Raw genomic sequence first — 22,804 nt, forward strand, 5'->3', positions numbered from 1 at the left:
TATGTATGGGACTGTGTGTATGTGTGGGGGGGGACTGTGTGTGTGTGTGTGTGTGTGTGTATGTGTGTGTGGGACTGTGTGTCTGGTGGGGATGAGGTGGTGAAGGCAGAAAAAGTAACCATGATGGATGCCAATAGATAATGCTTAAAACTGAAAATCAAGAAGTAGCAAGATAAGCATGTTATTTAGAGATAGGGAGATAAATACCAAAAGAATTGCCACTGGGGAGGGAACAGGAGACTTGTTTTTTGATAACAGCGATAAGGAACCAAATGACTTTTTAAACTATACACATGTGTAACTCAGTAAAGAAAGATCTGGATAAATGTTCTGTTTCAGTTAGAAAAGGTATTTTAAAGAAGTTAGCCATTATAGGGGAATCCACTTATACAAGGAAAAAAAAACCATTTTTTAAAAGCAACACTCTGGGGGCACCTGGGTGGCTCAGTCATTGAGCGTCTGCCTTCTTTTGGCTCGGGTCATGATCCCAGAGTGCTGGGATCAAGCCCCACGTAGGGCTCCCTGCTTGGCGGGAGGCCTGCTTCTCCCTCTCCCACTCCCCCCGCTTTTGTTCCCTCTTTCGCTGTGTCTCTCTCTGTCAAATAAATAAATAAAATCTTTAAAAAAAAAAAAAGCAACACTCTGGAATTCATACATTTTGGGACTCTATAAATGTATTTCGTTGACCTTAGGATTGCTCAATGCATTTTATTCCTATCAAATTCCTATTTAGAAATGACCTTTAGGGGCACCTGGGTGGCTCAGTCCGTTCGCCGTCTGACTTTGGCTCAGGTCATGATCTCACGGTCCTGATCTCAGGGTCCTGACATGGTTGCCAGTACTAAAAGTCCCAGGAGAGGCAGTAAAAACAACATAATCAGTGCTGAAATAAAAGTGAGAAAACTCAAGAAAGTCCTCAGGACAACGGAAATTATGAGAGAAAAGAAAAAGACAGGATCCTTCTAGGGGATGAGAATGAAACAAAAGAGTGGAGAATCATTAACCAAAGAAATAGAAGAAAATGTCACTGAGTTGAAGAGATTTGAATCTTTAGTGTAAAAGTGTTCACCAAATGATGTGAAGGATCATGGCAAAAGAATCCATACCTAGAAAGTTATCCTGACAAATTTGTAAATTCCAAGGATAAAAAAAAAAATCCTATAAACGTTCACACACACGCGCACACACACACACACACACACAGAGAAAGAAAAAGGAAGGAAGGAGGGAAGAACAAACCGGAAAGAAAGCCCCACATGGGGCTCACTGCTCAGCGGGAAGTCTGCTTCTCCCTCTCCCTTTGCCCCTCCCCCTGTTGGTGCTCTGTCTCTCTCTCTCTCTAATAAATAAATAAATAAAATCTTTAAAAAAATGTCCACTGACAACTTATAAAATAGGATGTAAAACTTCTAAGAGAAAATGAGGAAAAAGAAAATTAGATCAGACTGGTAAATTTGGGGAAATCAAAATGGGTCAAATATTAGCATAAATAAAGAAATAGATCCTCCTTTTCATGGCAGAGACTCTCCAACTGAGGTATATTATTAAATCTAACCATATGTTCCTTACAAGAGACACAATATGATATAAAAATATTCAAAACAAGAGTGTGAGATGATAGAAAATATATATTGGTCTCTGCCCCCAATTCCTGGCGCAGAGCTGCTAAAATCCTTGCCATTTCCTAAGTGATAAGAGCACCAGGAGCATCTTTTGCTCTAACATCTGGATCTTTGACCCTGGTTCCCGGCACAAGGGGAACTTTGTAATTTCCCAGGTGATAGGAGTGCCTTTTGTTCTAATGAGGCAGTTCTAGGTGGGCTCCTGGATGAGGGCTGGTCACTGCAAAGACCAAGCCATGATTGGAAGCTTGGAATTTTCAGCTCCACCTTCTATTAATGGTCCATTATGCCTATACGATGGAGCCACCATAAAAAAATCCCCAAAACACAGGGTTCGGAGAGCTTCTGGGTTGGTAAGACAGGAAGTGCTGGGAGGCTGGCCCACCTGGCAAGGGCCTGGAAGCCAAGCACCCCTTCCCACACACCTCGCCCTATGCCTCTCTTCCATCTGGCTGTTCATCTGTAGCCTTTCCCCTTTGTCCTGATAAACGTGTTTCCCCGAGTTCTGTGAGCCACTCTAGCAAATTAGGTGGGGGGCACTGGAACCTGCCATCTACAGCAGTCCGAAGCACAGGCAGCAACCTGGGCTTGCTCCTGGCATCTAACACGGCAGGAGGAGCAGGCTTGTGGGGCTGAGCCCTTCACCTGTGTGACCTCGTGCCATCACCAGGCAGGCGGTGTCAGAATTGCGTTAAATTGTAGGACACCCAGCTGGTGTCACAGACAATTGCTTGGCGGGGAAAAACCTTCACACATTTGATGACCAGAAGCATCAGAAGTGAAATGTTCTCTGTGAAGATAAAGGCACAGAGGGAAGAAAGACATAGAAGAGAAGAACTGGGTTTCTCCCTACAGAGAAAGGAAAAGACTGAGTTTCTTCCGTTACAAAGGGGATGAACAAGGACATTACAGACTAAAGTTAAACTAAAAAGACAGCAGAGACAGCAATATGAATATCAGGCAAAGCAGAATTTCAACAACAAAAAAACACATTAACCTATACTTGTGAGATCTTTTATAAAGCTAAATCCTATAATATACCAAGAAGATATAACATCCATGAACCTCAATGCATTAAGCAACAGAACACTGAAATCTGTAAGACAAAAACTGTTCCAAATATAAGAATTGGACAAAACCACAATTATGGTAAAGCTCTTTCTTAAAATTTGACAGATCAAATAGACAAAAAGTAAGGTAACAATGGATTTGAAAAACATGATTTAAACATACTTAGTAAAAGGTCCGATAACCCGTATATAACTTTTTTAACCTTTTTACTCAACCAATACAGAATATACATGTGTTTTCAAAGCCCAAAGGACATTTCTAACAACTGATCATGCAACAGATTATAAGAACACTCTTAACAAAATTGAAATATCAGATAGGCCATAGTGGTGGTAGGGAGATTAGAAAGTAATAATAATAAAAATATAATTAACACCCCCCCAGAAGTTACATGTCTTAAATATCTCAAATTAGTCACAGAGGAAATCAAAGTTGAAATACCAGACTATTTAGGACATGAGAGTGGAAACACTAATACTATGGCCCACAGCAGAGCTGTGCTCAGGAGAAGCTTAAAGAAATCATAAAATTCAGAAATCATAAAAATAACTGAACCAGATTTTTCAACTCAAAAATCAGGACAACAAGATAAGTAAAATAAATCATACAAGGACAAGCTAGTAAGAGTAGGAATTAAGAAGTAAACAAACAAAGCAAAATCTAGACACGGTTCTCTTTAACAGGCCAATACAAATACATCATTTGTTCATTCTGTAATTACTTATGTTCTGGGCACACACTCTAAAAACAAATGAAAAGGACAAACTCAGATAAGGCTGTTTTGATTAGAAGGAGTTTAAGTTGATTATTATGGCACAAATACAAACACCTATAATTGGGGGAAATCATGGATTTAAAATTAAAATCAAACCCTGTGATAACCCAGGTGTCAGAGCATAATGACTCACCCAACGAATGTTCTGGGCAAAAGCTCCCTCCTTACCCCTTCACACTTTCTGTTCCTACTGTCTGGAACTCTCTTTGCCCAATATAATCTCTGCCCCAAAGCCACCTGACCAGGAACCATTCTTTGATCACCCCATTCAACCTCCCATCCTTAGCCTGCTTTGTTTCTCTTCATATGACCATATGAAACATGTTAGTATCTCCCACTAACCCTTGGAGGAGTGGCCTCGTTTTGTTCACTGCTCTCTTTTGGTGCTGAGACCAATCAATGGCTTATAGTAGACTCTAGATAAATATCTGTTAGATGAAGTTGCGCCACAAAATGTTACTGTGTATGTAGGTGACATGGTTTGATAAGCTCTGTAACACACCTCTGTGAAACCTGATGAGGTTTTATTGTCTTTATGATCTCGATTTTTACATATATCTCAATAGCATGTAGGACAGAAGCAAAGCCAGCCTGGCTCTTCATGCTTTGTAGACCATGGTAGACAATGTCTGGTCCCATGTCTGCTGGGATGAGTAGGGTAGTTCCTCAGGGAAACCTCTAGTGATTCTCATTCACTTCTGGCTTGTGGTTACATTGTACCCAAACAAGCTCTGTGACTCTCCACTAAATTCTAAGCTCCTTAAGGTCTGTTTCTTAATGATCTTTGTATAAACTAAGAGACTTAGTGTTGTGCTTGCTATGCATTCAATATTCTACACTTTTCCCCCAAAAGAATGAATGAAGACAAATAGCAGTCTCCATGGCCTCAGATCTGCAGGAGTCAAGTGGTATCTGGTATCAAGCCTCGGGTTCGAGACCTCCAATCCGCCTCTTAGCCCTCAGTGCCGTCATCACAGCAGGGACCTAACACCCGCTCAGCCCCGAATCCTAACCGGGCTCTGCCACAGAGAGCACGCAGGCTGCTCTCACATCTCAGGGCCACCCATTTCCCGTGGAGCAAAGCATGCAGGGATTAGAGCCACATGTATCCGAATTCAAATCCTACCTTTCCACTAACCAGTTGTACATTCTGGGGCAAGCTGCTGCTTTATTTCTCTTTCTTTCTACCTTTCTCAGCTCAGAAATGTGGCAGAGGCTGCTAACTGTCCACCAACATCCATTCTTCTTCCTTTCATCACCTAGGCTTTAGCTGGCCATCGAGCTGCTCAGTTAGAGACCACATGTTCCAACCTTTCTTGCAGCTAGCTAGCTGTAGCTCTGGGACGAAGTTCTGGCCTAAAGGAAATGGCTGGAAGTGAGGCCTGCTATTTCCAGGGCACATTCCAAAAAGGAACCAAATCTCCTCTCCTCTTGCCCTTCCCCCTTCGCTCTGGCAGGAGCACAGCAGTGGAAACTGAAGCCACCACTTTGGGTCCAGGCATAAAAATCATGCCATGAAGAGGGCACAGCTGCCCTCCCAGTCCTGGGCTGCTTATCCCAAAACTTGTCCATGAAAGAGAAATAAACTGCAATCTTATTTAAACCACTGTATTTCGGGGTCTCCTTATTACAAGACCTTAGACTATAATCTAACTAGTACACTCGATTCTCTTAGTTATACAATGAGAACAATAGCAGCCGGGCTGTTGTAAGGAGGCGTATGCAGCAGGATTTACAAAACCGACCTTTATTCTTACCCAGACCTATGCAGCTTTCCTTCAGCATGATGTCAAAGTCATGGTCTGAGCAGAATAACTGAAAGGGAGACACTTGGAGAGGTTTGACGAGTGCAAGTCAGTCACAGTCAAGATTACGCACTAGAGTATCACTCGTACCCACTGTCCCTCCCGTGTTCGCCCCTCACCTGTCCCCTCCTCTGCCCGGCCCCCAGCTTTGGGGTTAGCCAGTGGCCTGCTGACTAATGAAACAACAGGAAGAGGAACCTTTGTGGTCGTGGTGGCATGGGAGGGGTGGGGACAGGTATTTGTGAAAGGGAATTTAATTTTTTGCAGTGGGGAATGCTGTACAAATTCTGTCCCTTATCTCTTCATGAGACCTTTGGTAAAATGTTCAGTTCTTATTGTTGTTGGAGGAGCCAAATCTTTTTTTTAAATTTTATTAAGTTTTTAAATTTTAATTCCAGGATAGTTAACATATGGTGTTATATTAGTTTCAGGTGTACAATATAGTGATTCAGCAGTTCCATACCTCGCCCAGCGCTCATCATGATAAATGCACTCTTTAATCCCCATCACCTGTCTCACCCATCCCACCACCCACCTGCTCTCCGGTGACCATCAGTTTGTTCTCTGCAGAGTCTGTAGGAGCCAAATCTGTTCTGAGGCTATGTTTAAGGGTTGAGTTCAGCCTTCAGGACAAGTGTGCAGGGAAGCCTGGGACACTCAGTGCAGCAAGAAAGAAGCAAACTGGGTGGGAGCTGCTAGGAACCCAAGAGCACACTGGTCTGTGTGGGCACCCATCACCCTAAACCACCGGAAAAACTCACTAAAAGTTGGAAAATGGTGATTTTCCAATACAGACCCATAGTCAAAATTGGAAAGACACATACCATAGGTTCTTGATTAGAATCACTTGAATTTCCCTCCATCCACCTCACCAAAAGTAATTGGTACATCCTTCTATTAATACTCAGTTTTGAAATTCATGTATCATCTGGGAATTTTGGGGATAGTTAAGGACCCACTTATTAAACTGAAAATTTTCAATCAACACTTACCCCATCATATTATGGGCTTGGTTTTCCATGTCAAGAAAGTGCTGCATCTGATTTGTTTCTTGATTTTTAATCTATTAGGGGAGAAAATGATCTAGATTACTAAAACGCTTACTTTATTCACTTATAAAGCAAGAAAATTCTGCTATTGGCAAACCATGCTGTGTGCACTTCTCCAAGTGTAGCAGCTCTTGGTTCTACAAAATGCAGAAATTTGGACCTTTTTAAAAATTCCCCCCTGCATTTATGACATTGGTTCAGTCATGAGTTGAAATACATGACATTGGCTGAAATGAGCATTCATTCACTATTTCTTGAAGAACAGCTTGGTGCCAGGTACTTTGCAAAGGGCTCATCACATGAGATGAGTAAAAGAGAATTCCTATTGTAGAGGAGTTAAAGCTAAATGTTCTCAAACTTTCCTTTCTTGTCCCTTAAAAGTTCGCCTTTATTTTAAGTAAATTCTCTCTTTGGCCCTTTCTGGGTTTTGTTAGAATAAATATACCATGAGATTTAGGACAAACAGGTTAAGAGTTGCCTAAAAATATAAATCTTACAATTCCTCAATGGCTTTGTGGGCACCTGTTTACCTGGATGTTAGTACTTGCTGAAAGAAAAAGAAGAAAGAAAGAAAAGAAAAGGAAAAGAAAGAAAGAAAGAAAGAAAGAAAGGAAGGAAGGAAGAAAGGAAGGAAGGAAGAAAGAAAAGAAAGAAAGGTGGGCGGGAGGGAGGAAGGAAGGAAAGAAAGAAAGAAAAGGAAAGAAAAACGTTTTCCCCAGCAACAAAGTTTTAATTAAAAAAATATATATGAGAATAAATGGACAAAGTATTGAAAAGAACTTCAACTCCTCTGAATCACTGAATTAAAGTCAATTAAATAGCATTCAAGATGGCAGAACGAGGAGGAAGACTCCCGGGCTCACGTCACTTCCAAATTAAAGAGAGGCTCTGGGATTGTGTGTGGAGCAGAGAGGTGAGGAGCAGGGATAGGGAACGAAACCTTGACTAGGAGGGACAAATGAATAAACTGATTTTGCAGGTTCTTCCAATCACTCACTTTAACGTCAGGGAAACCGAGGCACAGACAAGCTAGGTGACTCGCCCAAGGCCACACAGCTAGCACCTACACCTGCTGACTCAGGGAGACCCGGCGCACTACCCTCCCGACATCCCGGGCTCGCCCCGCCGGCGCGCGCACGGTTCACGCCCGGCCCCCCGCGCAGCAGCCGGCCTGCAGGGGTCCCTCGCCCCCGCCCTGGGCAAGCCCAGCCGAGGGGCCAGGTCGAGGGGGGTCGAGACCGGGTCCCGGGGGCCGGGGCGGGTTACCTGCGCAGCGCCACGCTCTCCCGAGAGGTCTGAGGCCCCCGGAGCAGGAACGCCGGGGTCACCCTCCGCCCGGCCCGCCCCGAGGGGCCCCGCCGCCCGCCGCCGCGCTCCCGCCACCCGGGCCTGGCGTCCGCGCGGCCGCCGAGGCCGTTAGGGCGTCTCCCTCCCGGCCAGCCGCCTGCCCGCCGCGCCGCCACTGGTTGCCATGGGGACGCGGCCGCAACTGGCCGCCGCCGTGTAGGGGTGCGGGGGGATGGGCTGGGCAGCCGCCGCGGAGGGGCTTTGTCGGGAGTGGGGGGGTGCTCCCAGGTCCTCGCCGGTCCTCGCCGACCCGCAGTTACGCGTCCGGCGTGTGCTCCCTAGACGGCGTCCTCCCGGAAACCACATTCTGGGTCCTTTCCTCTTCGCGGCTCTCACTAGCCCAGGGTCAGCCACCCAACAGGGGTCGGAGAAGTATTTGTTGAATGAAGGAAGAGGGGAGGCGGGGAGGCGGTCTGCGTCCAAGTTTCTTTTCTTTTTTTTTAAGATTCCATTTTTAAGTAATCTCTACACCGAAGGTGGGGCTCGAACTCACAACCCCAGAGATCAAGAGTCGCATGCTCTTGAGCCAGCCATTCTCCCCTGTATCCAACTTTCTTAAATTCCCCCGGCCCTCCTCCCTCTTACCCACGTTTGAAGTGGCATCAGAAATGAAATAGACGTGGGGTCAAGAGAACTGCCTTTCTCTTCGCCAAGGTGTCTTTCACCTCAGAAGAGCTAGGGGGTTTCAAACTGCATTGCTCCGCGCACAGCTACTCTGGTCGTCCTAATAGCAGCAACCGTCCCTGTTTTTCCCACACAGCGCCCTGGTCCTTAGCACAACTTTGCCTGTTAGGCGGAGCAGACAGGATTGCCTCCCTTTTTAAGGAGAAGGAAATAGCTCCTAAGTAGGGGAAGGAGGGAACCGAGTGACTGATTCCAAATTCTTTTCTTTTTTCACTAAATTCCAAGAATAATAGATGATAGAAGCTCTGTCTCATAGTTCTGATTTCAAAGAACAGGAAAGAATATATATATACTTGTATACACACACGATTTTTTCTATTGATTCCTTGGGTAATATTTTTAAGCACTTGAATTTGTATTTGGAAAATATTTTTGCCTCAATTTTAGGAACAGCATTCTTTCTCAAACATCCAGTTGATTAACATCTAATTCTTAAAATCTTTTCTTTGCACTCCACTTTCATGACATTAACATTAATTTGCTCCTTAAAATGACTATCAATTTAACATTGACCCCAATCCCTCCATCCACGTTCCATTTGAATTTCAAAAAACCATTTGCTGTTTCTTGACAAATTAAGTTTCCTAGATGAATTGTGTAAAGTAACTTAGGTCATTAGTTCTAATAAGTGTTTCATAGCTCTCATTATGATTGAATGAAGAGAATGATCATTTCATCTTAACTTGAAACTTTCCATTATTCTGGAAACCTTAAGTCATATTCTCTATTCTTGTCTAAGCTTAATGGGTCAATGTATTTATTCTGACCCGAAGAAGGGAAAATGGAAGTAGGAACAAAATTTAATGAAGTTTCAGGATGCCCAATATCGCTCACGCTGAGGGGCGCTTTACCATTGGTAAGTACTTTCATGATCATTATTTCCTTAGATGCTCAGAAGTACCATGTGACATGTGTAACAGGGGTTATTATAGCTCCTTTTAGCAGATTAGGAACCTAAACCTCAGATAATGGATTTGTCCAAGATGATACATCTGGTTCAAATGCAGCTAAGATAATGAACCTAGATTGTCTTACTCTAAATTCAGTGCTCCTCAATCTCTGTCCAAAAGTTAAGGTTGAGTAGGTTTCTTGAGCAGACATACCTACTTGCATAGGTAACTGTAGATGTGTTTAAAGCCACATTTTTACAAGAAAGAATGGGTGTGGGCAGGGCTTGCAAAGCATAAGTATGTGATGCAGTTTAAGAAAATTTAAATATAGAATGGAAACACTCCACTCAATTTAATAGGAATAGAGGCTCAAAATGTAAAGACCTACCTTCCCACCACCTCACTGCCCCCCACCCTTCAAATAAAAAGTAACTGCAAAGACTGGAATTTACCCTGAAGTGGACCTATTATTGTATCTTTTCAGATGAAATTGTTGTGAAAGGGATGAGGAAAGCAGGAAGTCCCTGAGTCTAAAGGAGGGGAAGAATATGACCAGGCTGCTGGTAAGAGATAGCAAGAGAACTCAGTCCTGAAAGAGACTGAGGCCAGAATAAGACATAAAATATAACCAGAAATGGTCAAAAGAGAGTGTAGAAGACATAATGTCTGAGGAAGAAGAATGATCTGTGGAGGAGAAGCTAGGGGACCAATGATATAAAATAAATAATAATCATAGCCATAGATTGAACCTTAAAAATGGAAAAACTATCATTAACAAAATAGTTTTCACAGCAAAACCTGCAATAATAGCACAGAAAAGGAATGTGCACGTTAGCATATACAGGGTTTTATAAATTAGCTTAACATCTTTTTTACAAGGCAAATATTTATTTTTATATCTTCAAAAGAAGGTTTAAAATTATATATACATTATAATAAAAAGCTAAGTCCATCTTATCCATGGAAAATATTTTAGGAGAAATTTTAACATAATAAAGATCAAGTAATCATAGAACTGGAAGAAACCATAGAGGGAACATGGTTCAACCCTTTCATTTTATATAGAGAAACTCAGACTCGAAGAGTTAAAATGATTTGACTACCTTCATTACTAGTTAATAACAAACATAGAGATTAGAACTCAGGTGTTTTTTTCTTACTATATCATGCCACTTCTATAAATGGAAGCAAGTTCAGGAATTTTCTGAAGATACTTCAGTACATATCCTAGTTCGGAAAATAACTATTCAGGAAGAGGAAATTCAGTCTTTAGAACCAAGATCACCCTAGAGGCAGCACTGTCCGATAGAAATATAATAATGCAAGCCACTTATGTAATTTTACATATTGTAGTAGTCAAATTAAAAAAATAAAAAGTAGGTGTTAATAATATATTTATTTAACTTAATAAATCCAAAATACTATTTCAACATATAGTCAATATAAAAATTATTGAGATAATTTTTGTACATTCTTTTTTTCCATACTAAGTTTTCAAAATCTGGTTCGTAGTTTATCCTTACAGCACGATCAGTTCATAGAGCCATATTCAAGTGCTCAATAGCCACACGTGACTGGTGGCTACCATACTGGACAGCACAGCCCCAGAATACAGGTGCCTGGCCAATGTACTGTAAAGCCCTTCGTTAAGTGTGAAGGGTCACGCAATGAGAGAGATTCTAAATTATTTGGATGTTTTTGAGAGGGACTATGAAAGTCTCCTCCATCAAAATCCTCATTCACTGTCTCTAGGTTGGAAGAGGGATCAGACATCTGAAGACAAACACATAACTGGGACCCTTAGCCAGGCAGGGAGAGGTCTTTCACTGCATTATGATTCACAGTCCTATCAATTCTCCTAGTAAGGGCTGCTTCTCCAAAGAGAATTCAGAGTAAATGGGAGGGCCTTACCTCTTAGTTTTGTCTGGGACCTAGATGCCAAAGGAGTGTGTCTTCCTGATGGGAATTATAAACATCAGGACTCATTTTAGGTTCAGAAAACAAAACCAAATTCTTTGGAAAATGGCAATCATAATTTTTTTCTTCTACTTTTCCTTCTTATAGACCCTTAGTGTTTTAGCACTGTGGTTTTGAAAAGTCATCCTCTCTTGGGCATTAAGGGAAACAAAAGATTTTTTATAATCTTGAGCTAAAGTTTCATGGATGGAATAACTTATTTCCTGGAATCAGGCACAGCAGGGGCAATGCTAAAGTGATAAGTCCCCAGTGAGGAAAACGAATTTGGAGCCCCCTCTGGGGAGTCAGCTCTTCCTAGAAGTTCATCTCTGTTAAAGATTTTCAAGTCCCAAGCTAATATGATAGTGAGAAATCATTGGGTCAAAGTCTAGGAAAAGGCAAGAACCTAGAGAAGTGGGCCCAGCACTCAATGCTGCTTTTTGCCTGGGAGGTATATGATGCTCTGGAAGGAATGAGTACAAAGGTGGTTTTGTTGGTCCTATGAAGCAAAGGCGACAAAAGACAAAGCCTGGCCTCAATCCAGGTAAGGAGTTCTGCCTTTAAATTGGAGCCCCACAGGGCTTTGCCCTCAGGAAAATGGTGAGATGGAAATAAATAAGTACCCTCACCGATTTGTAACCCAGTTTTGGATTGCCTGGGTAATTCAGGACAGCCTCAGTCTCTGAGCATGGATGGGGCAGTATCGGACTGGTAGATTAAGACACCTGGAGGAAGCAAGCAGACATTTTCTTTGGTGAAGATTAAAATCATTCTAGACCTCAAATTACTCGGAAGAATAATTTCTCAAATACAATGACCAGAACATCCTCAAATATAATCCAGGGCCAGGAAACAAGATGCCATCAGGGAAAATCAATAGAAACTACAGACCACAGAAACAAAACCATGGAAGCCTTAGATCCTGGAATCAGAAAACAATTGTAAAACTATGAATAGTATGGTTAAAGACAAAAAGACAAGATTGAAAAAGTCTTTAGGGGGACTAAATATAAAAAGTGACTTAGCAGGACACCTGGGTGTCTCAGTCAGTTGAGCATCCGGCTCTTGGTTTCGGCTCAGGTCATGATCTCGGGCTGTGGGGTGGAGCCCCACATCAGGCTCTGCACTCAGCACAATCTGCTTCATATTCTCTCTCCCTCTCCTTCCCACTCACTCTCTCTCTCTCTCAAAGTCTTAAAAAAAGGTGACTTAACATCTTTGAAAAGGAACCAAACAGAAATTCTAGAACAAAAAAAAAATTACTAACAGCCATAATTAAGAACACGACAGATGTGTGTACTAGTAGTTTGATACAGGTGCAGAGAGAATTTGTGAAATAGAAAATAGATCAGAAGAAAGTTTGCAGATAGTAGAGAGAAGACAAAACAATGAAAAATATTTTAAGATGAAGGTTTCCAACTTTAGTACTTTTTAATATAATTATTTATTGTTATGAAAATAAAACATAATATATATGAATATACCCAGTTCATGCCCTAGCCTATAGTGGGTACTCAAGAAGTATTTGTTTAATTTGAAATAAAAAGATTTAATTTGCATAACTTGCAAATCATCTTTGTCACTTTTTATAATTCCTGTTTCTGTGTCAAATGTTCAAGCTTCTCTTTTAATTTTTTAAACATATTACTCATAGTCATTTTTTATTTTGTGTCTTATGATTCCAACCTCAAAAATTTCAAGAACTATCAATGCTAGTTCTTATCATGTTGTCTTATTTGTGTGTGTGTGTTTTATGATTTTTGACTATGAGATAATTTGGGGAGAAGAACTTATTTCTGAGACATCTTTGAGGCTACATTAAGGTTAAATTCTTCCAGAGAGGATTTGCATTTGCTTTTGAAGTTGCCTTGGAGCCTACTCAACCCCGAACCACTTTATATTAAATTCTTCACAGGAAAATTTTCAGACAATACAGGTAATATGAATGAATGAAAAATAAGTGTACGGACAACTTACAATACAAATTTCCAGAGAAAGAATTTCCCTTCACTTGGGGCCAAAGTCAAGATGGATGTGTTTTCTGCTATTCTATTGTTGTGACTTAAAAAAAAAAGTAAGTCTTTTATTTTAGAACAGTTTTAGATTTAAGAAAAACTGTAAAGATAATATAAAAAGTTTCCTTATACCCCACATCCAGTAGACCTTATTAACAACATCTTACATTATTAGTATGGTCCTTTTGTTACAATTAATAAACCAATACTGGTACATTATTATTAAATAAAGTCCATATTTTACTCATATTCCCTTAGTTTTTACCTAATGTCCTTTTTTTCTGTTGGAGGGCCCCATCCAGGATAACACCTTACATTTAGTTACCAGGTCTCCTTGGGCATTTCTTGGCTGTGACAGTTTCTAAGAATTTCCTTGTTTTTGATCATCTTGACAGTTTCAAGAAGTGCTGGCTAGGGGTTTTGTGGAATGTTCCTCAGATGGAATTTGTCTAGTGTTTTTCTCCTGATTAGACTGGGATTATGGGTTTGGGGAGGAAGATCACAGAAATAAACTGCCATTTTTAGCACATTGGATCAAGGGTACCAGCTATCATGTCCACAATAGCCAAACTATGGAAAGAGCCTAGATGTCCATCAACAGATGAATGGATAAAGATGTGGTGTGTGTGTGTTTTGTACACACACACACACACACACACACACACACACACAATGGAATATTATGCAGCCAACAAAAAGATGAAATTTTGCCATTTGCAACAACATGGATGGAACTAGAGGGTATTATGCTAAGCGAAATAAGTCAATCAGAGAAAGACAAGTATCATATGATCTCACTGATATGAGGAATTTGAGAAATAAGACAGAGGATCATAGGGGAAGGGGGGAAAAATGAAACAAGACGAAACCAGAGAGGGAGACGAACCATAAGAGACTCTTAATCTCAGGAAACAAACTGAGGGTTTCTAGAGTGGTGGGGGGTGGGAGGGATGGGTATCTGGGTGATGGACATTGAGGAGGGTATGTGCTATGGTGATCACTGTGAATTGTGTAAGACTGATGAATCACAGAGCTGTACCCCTGAAACAAACAATACATTGTATGTTAATTTAAAAAATTTTAAAAAAAGGGTACCTGCTATCATCCTGATTTATGTTGATGTTGATCTTGGTCACCTGGTTGAGATGCTGTTTGTCATTTTACTCCAGTGTAAACTTACGCCCCCAATCCTTTCCATACTAGACTCTTGGAGAAGAAAGTCACCGTGTGCAGCCCACAATTAAGGAATAGAGAATGTGCTCCATCACCTTCTTAAGGGTAGGGTATTTTTTTTAATTTAAAAGAGGTTTTTTTTTTTAAGATTTATTTATTTATTTGAGAGAGAGAGAGATAGACAGCTGGAGTGGGGTGGTGGCGAGGGGCAGAGGGAGAGAGAAAATCCTTAAGGAGACTCCCCACTGAGCACGGAGCCCGACATGGGGCTCAGACCATGACCTGAGCCGAAGGCAGATGCTTCACTGACTGAGCCACCCAGGTGCCCTGAGTTTTTTTTTTTTTTGTAAGATTTTATTTATTGGGGCGCCTGGGTGGCTCAGTCGTTAAACATCTACCTTCGGCTCAGGTCATGATCCCAGGGTCCTGAGTTCAAGCCCCACATCGGGCTCCCTGCTCAGTGGGAAGCCTGCTTCTCCCTCTCCCACTCCCCCTGCTTGTGTTCCCTCTCTCGCTGTGTCTCTCTCTGTCAAATAAATAAAAATCTTAAAAAAAAAAAGATTTTATTTATTTATTTGAGAGACAGAGAGAGCACGAGTGGGGGGAAGGGCAAATGGAGAGGGAGAGGAAAAAGCAGACTCCCCACTGAGTGGGGAGCTGGACAAGGGGACTGGATCCTGAGATCATAACCTGAGCCGAAGTCAGACACTTAACTGACTGAGAGACCCAGGCACGCCAAAATGCCAGGAGATTTTTAACTGATGCTCTGCTCGATGGATTTAAGTATGCTTCTTAAATCTTGTACAGAAACTCATTTTTATCATAGATAAATAAACCAACCACTGTAGTAGTAGAAATGGAAAGAAGGAAAGAAAGAATGAAAGGAAGGAAGGAAGGAAGGAAGGAAAAAAAGAAGGAAGAAAGAAGGAAAGAAAGAAAGAATTATAATAAAAGAAGTGACAAGAAGTCCTTGCAAATGACTGTTAAAAATTGTCCAGGTAATTCTGGTATTCTATTTTTCTCTCACAAAACATTTCTTTTCTATTCCTTTTAATAATCCCTTTTCTGAAGCTGTTCAAACCTCATTAAATTATCATATTGTCATGGTAGCCTTATCTCCAAATGTGAATTAACTATATGTTGACTTGAAGAAATATTTTTTTCTTCTATAGTGTCATGCCAATATTGTCAGTGAGGAGATTTGCCCTACTTTGAAAACTCTCAAGTAATAAAATTCTATTAATCATAGTGCTATAAAGCTTCAAAATATATCTTCATGTTCATGTTCAGAAAACTAAATGGCTTTTTTTTTCAACTGTAACAATTTCACTGGAATAATAGAGTTTTATAGTGGTGACTTATAACCTTTAATTAAGGTATTTGTCAGAATTAGGTATACCAGGATAAATGTTCTAATTCTGTATTCCATAAAACATATTCTGGGCTTGTTTTCACTTAAGTTCAGGAATGCAGGTCCAGGCCTATAAGACATTGAGTATTTCCTCTTAGGCTAAGAATAGCAAATAGTTTTCATCGGAAGACCCAGCTTCATTATACCTAGAAATAGATATTGGGAAGATTTGTGAGTCTGTTTCCAGGCCCCAGAGGGAAAGAGAGCTGTTATCAATTAGTAATGTCCTCCACAGACAAACAAGGGTACCACTGTGTCTTGCATTTACACTCTCCAAAAGATAGTTCTCATTGTTTCTGTTTTCTTTCCTTTTGTTTCAATTTTAATTTTTATCAAACTTATACGTTTACATGGTTAGAAACTAAAATAGTCATGGTTAGAAAGCCCAATAGGAAGACAAAGGCTTATAATAAAAAACAGTGGTCTCGGGACGCCTGGGTGGCTCAGTCGGTGAAGCGTCTGCCTTCGGGTCAGGTCATGATCCCGGGGTCCTGGGATCGAGCCTGGCATCAGGCTCCCTGCTTAGTGGGGAGCCTGCTTCTTCCTCTACCTGCCATTCCCCCTGCTTCTCTCTCTCGTTCTCTCTGACAAATAAATAAAAGCTTTTAAAAAACACAAAAAAACAGTAGTCTCCTGATGCACCTCTTCCCACTCGTGATTTTCACTCCCAAGATGACCATGTGAGGTTTTGGGGCTGTTCTTCTGTATTTGCCTCGGCAGTTCCCGGGTTGTTACTTACAAACAGCAGACGGACTCAGACAATTGGGTGGCTCATGGGGGTGCTAAGCTTCTAGGAACAAAGGGTAAAGCCATGTGACAGACTGCCCTTAAAAAAAGAAAAATTTCTACTACCGCTTGCCCCACTGGAGTCAATGCTGCTCTGAAACTCAACCTTGTGGCCACCTTCCGAGGCTGACTGATTCTGCCACTCCCCTCACTGGCCAAATGTTCTCCATGGGGGCCCCTTCCTCCACGCACCCACTTCGAAGTCAGGCTCTCAAGGGAGCAAGTCCGGTAGTGGAGACCAGGGTCCAGGCGAGCTGCCAAGGACACTGGAACAGAATTTGGGGGTTATTTTGGGGATAAAGAGCTCATATGGCAGTAAACTTCCCAAATATAATAAGATGTTGTACAAAAGGAGCTGGACAGCCTGAAAAGAAATGACAAATATCTATCACAGCTTTTTAATGGATGAGTTTATTGTATTATTTTTTAATTTTGTATTTTACATATTACCTAGATTATCCCCACTGTTGAATACAATCATAACTCCCCCAAACACAGACTTCTCTGCATCCACCCATCTATATAACCATATAATATTTTTTCATAGATCAGTATTTGAGTTTACATTATTCTATCCATGTAAACATTATTTTTATCTGAGCCAATATTTTGTTATACTCTTTTCTTATATGTTATGTTTCCCCTGAAATTAACAATTCTCTCTTTTTCATTTGATAGTTTTCTATATACCCATCATTAAGGTATTCTAAATTTTCTTCCAGATTTGTAATTTCTGGTGTCATATTTTAAAATTTTTAGGTGATCTATTTTGTTTTGTTAATTTATTTGAATGAGAGAGAGAGAGAGAGCATGAGCAGGGTTAGGGGCAGAGGGAGAAGCAGACTTGCAGCTGAGCAGGGAGCCCAATGAGGGGACTCGATCCCAGGACCCTGGGATCATGACCCCAACTGAAGGCAGCCGTTTAACTGACTGAGCCACCCAGGTGCCCCTAGGTGGTCTATTTTGTTTTCCAAATGTTCTTTTTTCATAATTTGTGTGTGTGTGTGTGTATGTCATGGATGTAATGCTTTTTCTTATTTCCCTGAAGATAATTATTGTCTGTTTTTCTTCTGCTTCTTAAGTTGTCAGTTTCACTTGTGTTATCTTTTCTATTAGTTTTGGTCTCTGTGATGTTAAAAGTTGCCCTCAAATCTCTCATCATTCTTATTTTGGCTCATATTTAAGAAAGAAGCCCTATGTTATGAGACAGAGTAGGGCTTATTAAAGACTGGGCTTCATGGGAGGATAATTGGGCAGAACACAACCATTTCGTTGGGAGACTCCCAAGTGTCAACATTTCATTTTTTCCCCTCATTTTCCTTTTTGGCTGATCACTTTCCTCTGAGAGAATTCCTTCAATATCCTGCCCTTCAATATGGCTGCCAGCATCTAAGAGCTGAGCCATGGAAGACGTTGTTTAGAAGAGAGGCTTTCATTCAGTTCCCTGTGTTTGGTATGGTAGCCCTATTCTTTCTGCTGAATGCACTAAATCCAGAGACCTCTGGTTTGCCATCTTCAGAGAGTAAACCTCTGATTTTCTGCCAGCTTCATGAAGAGGCAGTGACCCAGTTGGGGAAAGGACCTGGGTAATAATCTGTATCCTTTGTGGACTTTCAAACCAACCCTTTTGTTTTCTTCTCTACCTGTTCTCCCACATTCTGAAGTACTTGGTAGAGTCAGTTCCTGAGCTTTTTTTTTTTTTTAAATCCTCGACATGGGTTGATATGCTTCTTAGATTTAGTCCTGGTGGGCTTAAATTTCAGCTTCCTGTGGTCAGTGGAGTTAGTCACCATTTATCCATGGTGGATTTATCCATTTAATATTGTGAGAGTTATCCAGAGCAGTTATCCAGCTAAAATTATACCACTGTCTTCTTTCCTATTCTCTCCCTTTGCTCTCTCTCCTCCTTCTCTCCCTCCATCTCTATCTGTATCTCCCTCTCCCCTCTTCTTCTCTCTCACTGTGTGTGTGTGTTTGTAACCCTTTACTGTCATTGTATTGGAGTTTTAGGAGGGAAGAATAGGTAAAGCATGTTTCAATCTTCCATATTTTTGTGTTAATTAGAAATCATTTGTTACGTACTCTTTCTTAAAATCTTGTCAACATTTACCGTGTAGTACTGCAAATAGAATTGAAATTATTTTTCACAATTTACATGTCTGCTTTTATCAACTTTTAACAAATCAAATCTTCAGTAGGAACACACAGGTTTTCTTCTTGAATATTTGATCATTATGTTGAGACTTGGGTAGGATCTCATCTCTGTTCTCTTTCAATCTCAAATCAATATTTATAGCTAACTGTTAAATCTCTCCCAGTTATGCACCTTGCTACCTTCTAATTATATAAGCAACACATGTTTCTTTTAGCAAGTTTGGAAAATACAGAACAACACAAAGGAGGAAAAAAAAATCATTACTCTTTTTTCAAAGTAACATATAAAATCCACTCCTTTTCAGTCCCACGAGGCTAGTTTGCAACTATCTACCAGATCTCTGTAAGCACTATCAACATTTTGGTCTGTAGGCTTCTGGATATTTCTGTGTTTATACCTACATATGCAAGGTTATATTTGTTTCTGCCAAAATATAGGATCATGCTATACATATTATAAAACTTGCTCTGTTCTTTTTTACTTAATGGTGTATCAACAACATTTTTCTAAGTTAGTATTTTTTTACATACTTCATTATTTTTAATGGGTATTGAGGTAGTTTTAAGATACATTCATAAAATGGGGCCCCTGGGTGGCTCAGTTGTTAAGCGTCTGCCTTTGGCTCAGGTCCTGATCCCAGGGTCCTGAGTTCGAGCCCTACATTGGGCTCCCTGCTCGGCGGGAAGCCTGCTTCTCCCTCTCGTGCTTACTCCCCCTGCTTGTTTTCCCTCTCTCACTGTGTCTCTCTCTGTCAAATAAATGAAATCTTTTTTTAAAAAAAGATACATTCATAAATAAAATAACCCCACTAATTCTTGATAGTCCTCTCCAAAAGGTCAAGCATAATTCCCCTCTTCTGAGTGTGGGGTTAGTGACTCACTTCTAATGAATAGAATATAGTGGAAGCAACAGTATGTGACGTCTGAGAACAGATCATAAAAGACATTGCAGCTTCCCCTTTGCTCTCTCTCTCCCAGACCACTCATTCAAGGAGAAGCCAGTTTTGTGTCACCAGAACACTCAAGCAGCCCTAAAGAAAGGCCCACATGGCAAGAAACTAGGGGCCCCTGCCAATAGCCAGTGAGGGACTGTGGCCCTCTGCCAGTATACATTTGAGTGAACCATCTTGGTAGTGGGTTTGCCAGCCCCAGTCAAGTCTTCCAAGGAATGCAGCCCTGACTGACATCTTGACTATAATCTCCTGAGAGACCCTGAGCCAAACCACCCAGTTAAGTTGCTTCCTGATTCCTGACCCACAGGAACAGTGATATACTACATGGTTGTTCTAAGCTGCTATATTTTGGAGTAATTTGTTACAGAGCAGTAGATAACATATACTGCTTTTGGTACCTGGAAATTGGGTGCTGTCATATTAAAACCTAAAAATGTGGAAGTGACTTCGGAATTGGATAGTCGGCAAATGCTGTCAGGGCTTTGAGGAAGGGTGTTAGGAAAAGCCTAATGAAACTATCACTGAAAGCTTGATTGCCATTGGGAGGCTGTGGGTAAAGGCTCAAAAGCAAGTAAGCAAAAGCTTTACGGAAACCGAAGAAAAGGGGATCCTTGTTATGTAATGGCAGAAAACTTAGTGTCCCCCGTGGTAATGTGGAAGGTAGAACATACACCTAATGACCTGGGTGATCTAGCTAAAGAGATGTCCAGATAAAGTGCTGAGGTGCCACCCAACTTCTTGTCAGTGACAAGAATGTGTGAGAAGAAAGTGGGGAACTAAAGAAGGGATTGTTAAACATGGAGAAGCCAGACTGGATGGTTTTGAAGATTGCCAATGCTTCCAAATGGCAAACAAAACTAAAATGAAGAAATGGCTTCCCAACGAAGATCAAATCGAGGCCACTGCCAGCAAGACATAGTCTAGAGATAAGGCTGAGGGTGTAGCTACAGAATACCTTGTTTACGTACGACTTCAGGAAGATCTAACTAAGATGGTGCCTCAGAAAGCTGTTCAAACAGCAGAACTTTAAAGAAGCTTAAGGATGCTGTCCTTCCATAGTTCAGCAGAAGTCCAAGGTCGAGAGAATTTACATTGAAGAGATTTGGAGTGTGGCTTTTGTCTAATGAAGGGTACCTGAATAAGACTCATAGGAGGCCCACAGGTTCCTAAAAATAATTCTAATTACAGAAATACCACTGGTTTAGACTGAAGGAGACAGAGTACACAGTGAAATGAGGCATTTGGAATCCAAAATTTTACTGAGAAAGCTACACAGCTCCAAAACAGGCTACTTTTCAAGGAAGAGGAAGGATAAATCAGAAGAGGTAATCAAGCACCCAGAATGTGGAGGCAAGGGCCACAGAGAATCATTCCTGGGCAGGAGTAGGACTGAATTCAAATCAAGAAACTTCTAAATTGTGACTTAGAACAGTGATAGCTTTGGGCCTCCCATTTTCCTCTTTTTAAACAGGAATGTCTAGAGTGGTTATCCTTTGCCTGTCCCACATATGTATATTGGGTGTGTATGTGAGCAGATAACTTGTCTTTTTAGCTCATAGGGCTTGAGATCAAAGGAACTGTATTCGAGGAGCTGCACTTAAGGAATGACACCTGAGAAGCTTCAGCCATACCTGGATCCAACTAACATGACATGCTTCTGAACTTTAAGCTGATACTATAAAGGGTTGAGACTTGGGGGTGGACAGGGGTAGGTTTGGAAGGGGATGAGTATATTTTCTGTGTGAAAATAATTTTAATAATTTATGGCCAGAGGACAAGTTGGGGTAGTTTTAAAATATGTCCATGAATCATTCAACACTCTTCCCTCCAAAAAGTGGAGACAAAATCACTTTCCCTTGAGCTTAGACTGGACTTGATGACTTGGAATATTCTAGAATGGATAGAATATTGATACTGTAGAATATTGTAGAAATGATAGTGTGTGACTTCTAAGGCGAGGCCATAGAAGGCATGGCAGCTTCCTCTTGCTCTCTCTTAGATCACTCGCTCTGGGAGAAGCCAGCTGCCATGTCATGAGAATGCTCAAGCAGCTCTAGGGAGAGGCTCAGATGGTCCATGTGGAGAGGGACTGAGGCCCTCTGCCAACAGACATGTGAGCAGATCCTCCCGTCCCAGTCAAGCCTTCAAAGACTGCGCTCCCGGCAAACATCTTGACTCACGATAGACGCTGAGCTAGAACCACCCAGCTAAGCCACAGCCAAATTCACCACCTTCAGAAACTGTGAAATAATAAACTGTGAGATAATAAAGATCTGTTGTTTTGAACTGCTAATCTTGGGGATAACTATCACCCAGAAATACGTAACAAAAGTATGTCGTTCTCCCTCCTTCCTTTTTTGCAATTATAAGCAATGCTGCACCAAATCTCCTTGTAGAAATATCTTTATGTTCCCAGGATATTATGTGTGTAGGATGAATTCTTTTTTTTTTTTCAAGATTTTATTTATTTATCTGAGAGAGAGAGAGCACAAGCAGAGGGAGGGGCAGAGGGAGAGGGAGAAGCAGGCTCGATGCGGGACTCGATCCCAGGACCCTGAGATCATGCCCTGAGCTGAAGGCAGACACCTAACCGACTGAGCCACCCAGGCGCCCCTCTGTAGGATGAATTCTTAAAATTGGTCTGACTGTGCACATTTTAAATTTAGATAGATATTGTCAAATTTCCTCCCCCCAAAAAAGTTGGGGAGTGTAAAAGTTGTAACAATTTACACTCTCACAAATGGTGGATGAGAGTGTCTCTATATCTTTGCCAATTTATATGTTATTAGTCTTTCTAATTTTTCTCAATCCTATGAGAGAAAGTATCTGATATTTTTATTAATCTATATTCTTTAACTTTTGCTGAGGGTGAGCTTTTTTTTTTTCTTGGTGTATTTACGGTTCAGATGACGTTTTCCTTGCATGGTGCTATTGTTTGTTCCTTTCACGCGACATATAAATGAGCAGTTTCTGAGTGGATGAATGATGGAATCATTGAAATTCAGATATGCAGAAAGTCTTCCTTTAACCCCCTGGGATGGACTTTTAACTGGGGAAAAAATACCTTAGCAACCAATTATTCTAGTTAGCTTTTCCCTTCCCCTTTATCACTA

At 41.1% G+C, this 22,804-nt stretch overlaps 1 protein-coding gene across 1 annotated transcript in view; it reads right to left on the reverse strand.

Moving 5' to 3' along the window:
- The window catches only part of DEUP1 (deuterosome assembly protein 1), a 202,557-nt gene that overhangs the window by 73,352 nt on the left and 106,401 nt on the right, over window positions 1-22,804 (reverse strand). The window contains exon 3 of the mRNA XM_032426313.1: window positions 6,266-6,336. Coding sequence (XP_032282204.1) covers window positions 6,266-6,312 — 47 coding nt within the window. The 5' untranslated portion in view covers window positions 6,313-6,336. The remainder of the gene's footprint in view (window positions 1-6,265; window positions 6,337-22,804) is intronic.

Source organism: Phoca vitulina, unplaced genomic scaffold, assembly GCF_004348235.1.
Source record: "Phoca vitulina isolate PV1807 unplaced genomic scaffold, GSC_HSeal_1.0 scaffold34, whole genome shotgun sequence".
Classification (NCBI taxonomy): domain Eukaryota; kingdom Metazoa; phylum Chordata; class Mammalia; order Carnivora; family Phocidae; genus Phoca; species Phoca vitulina.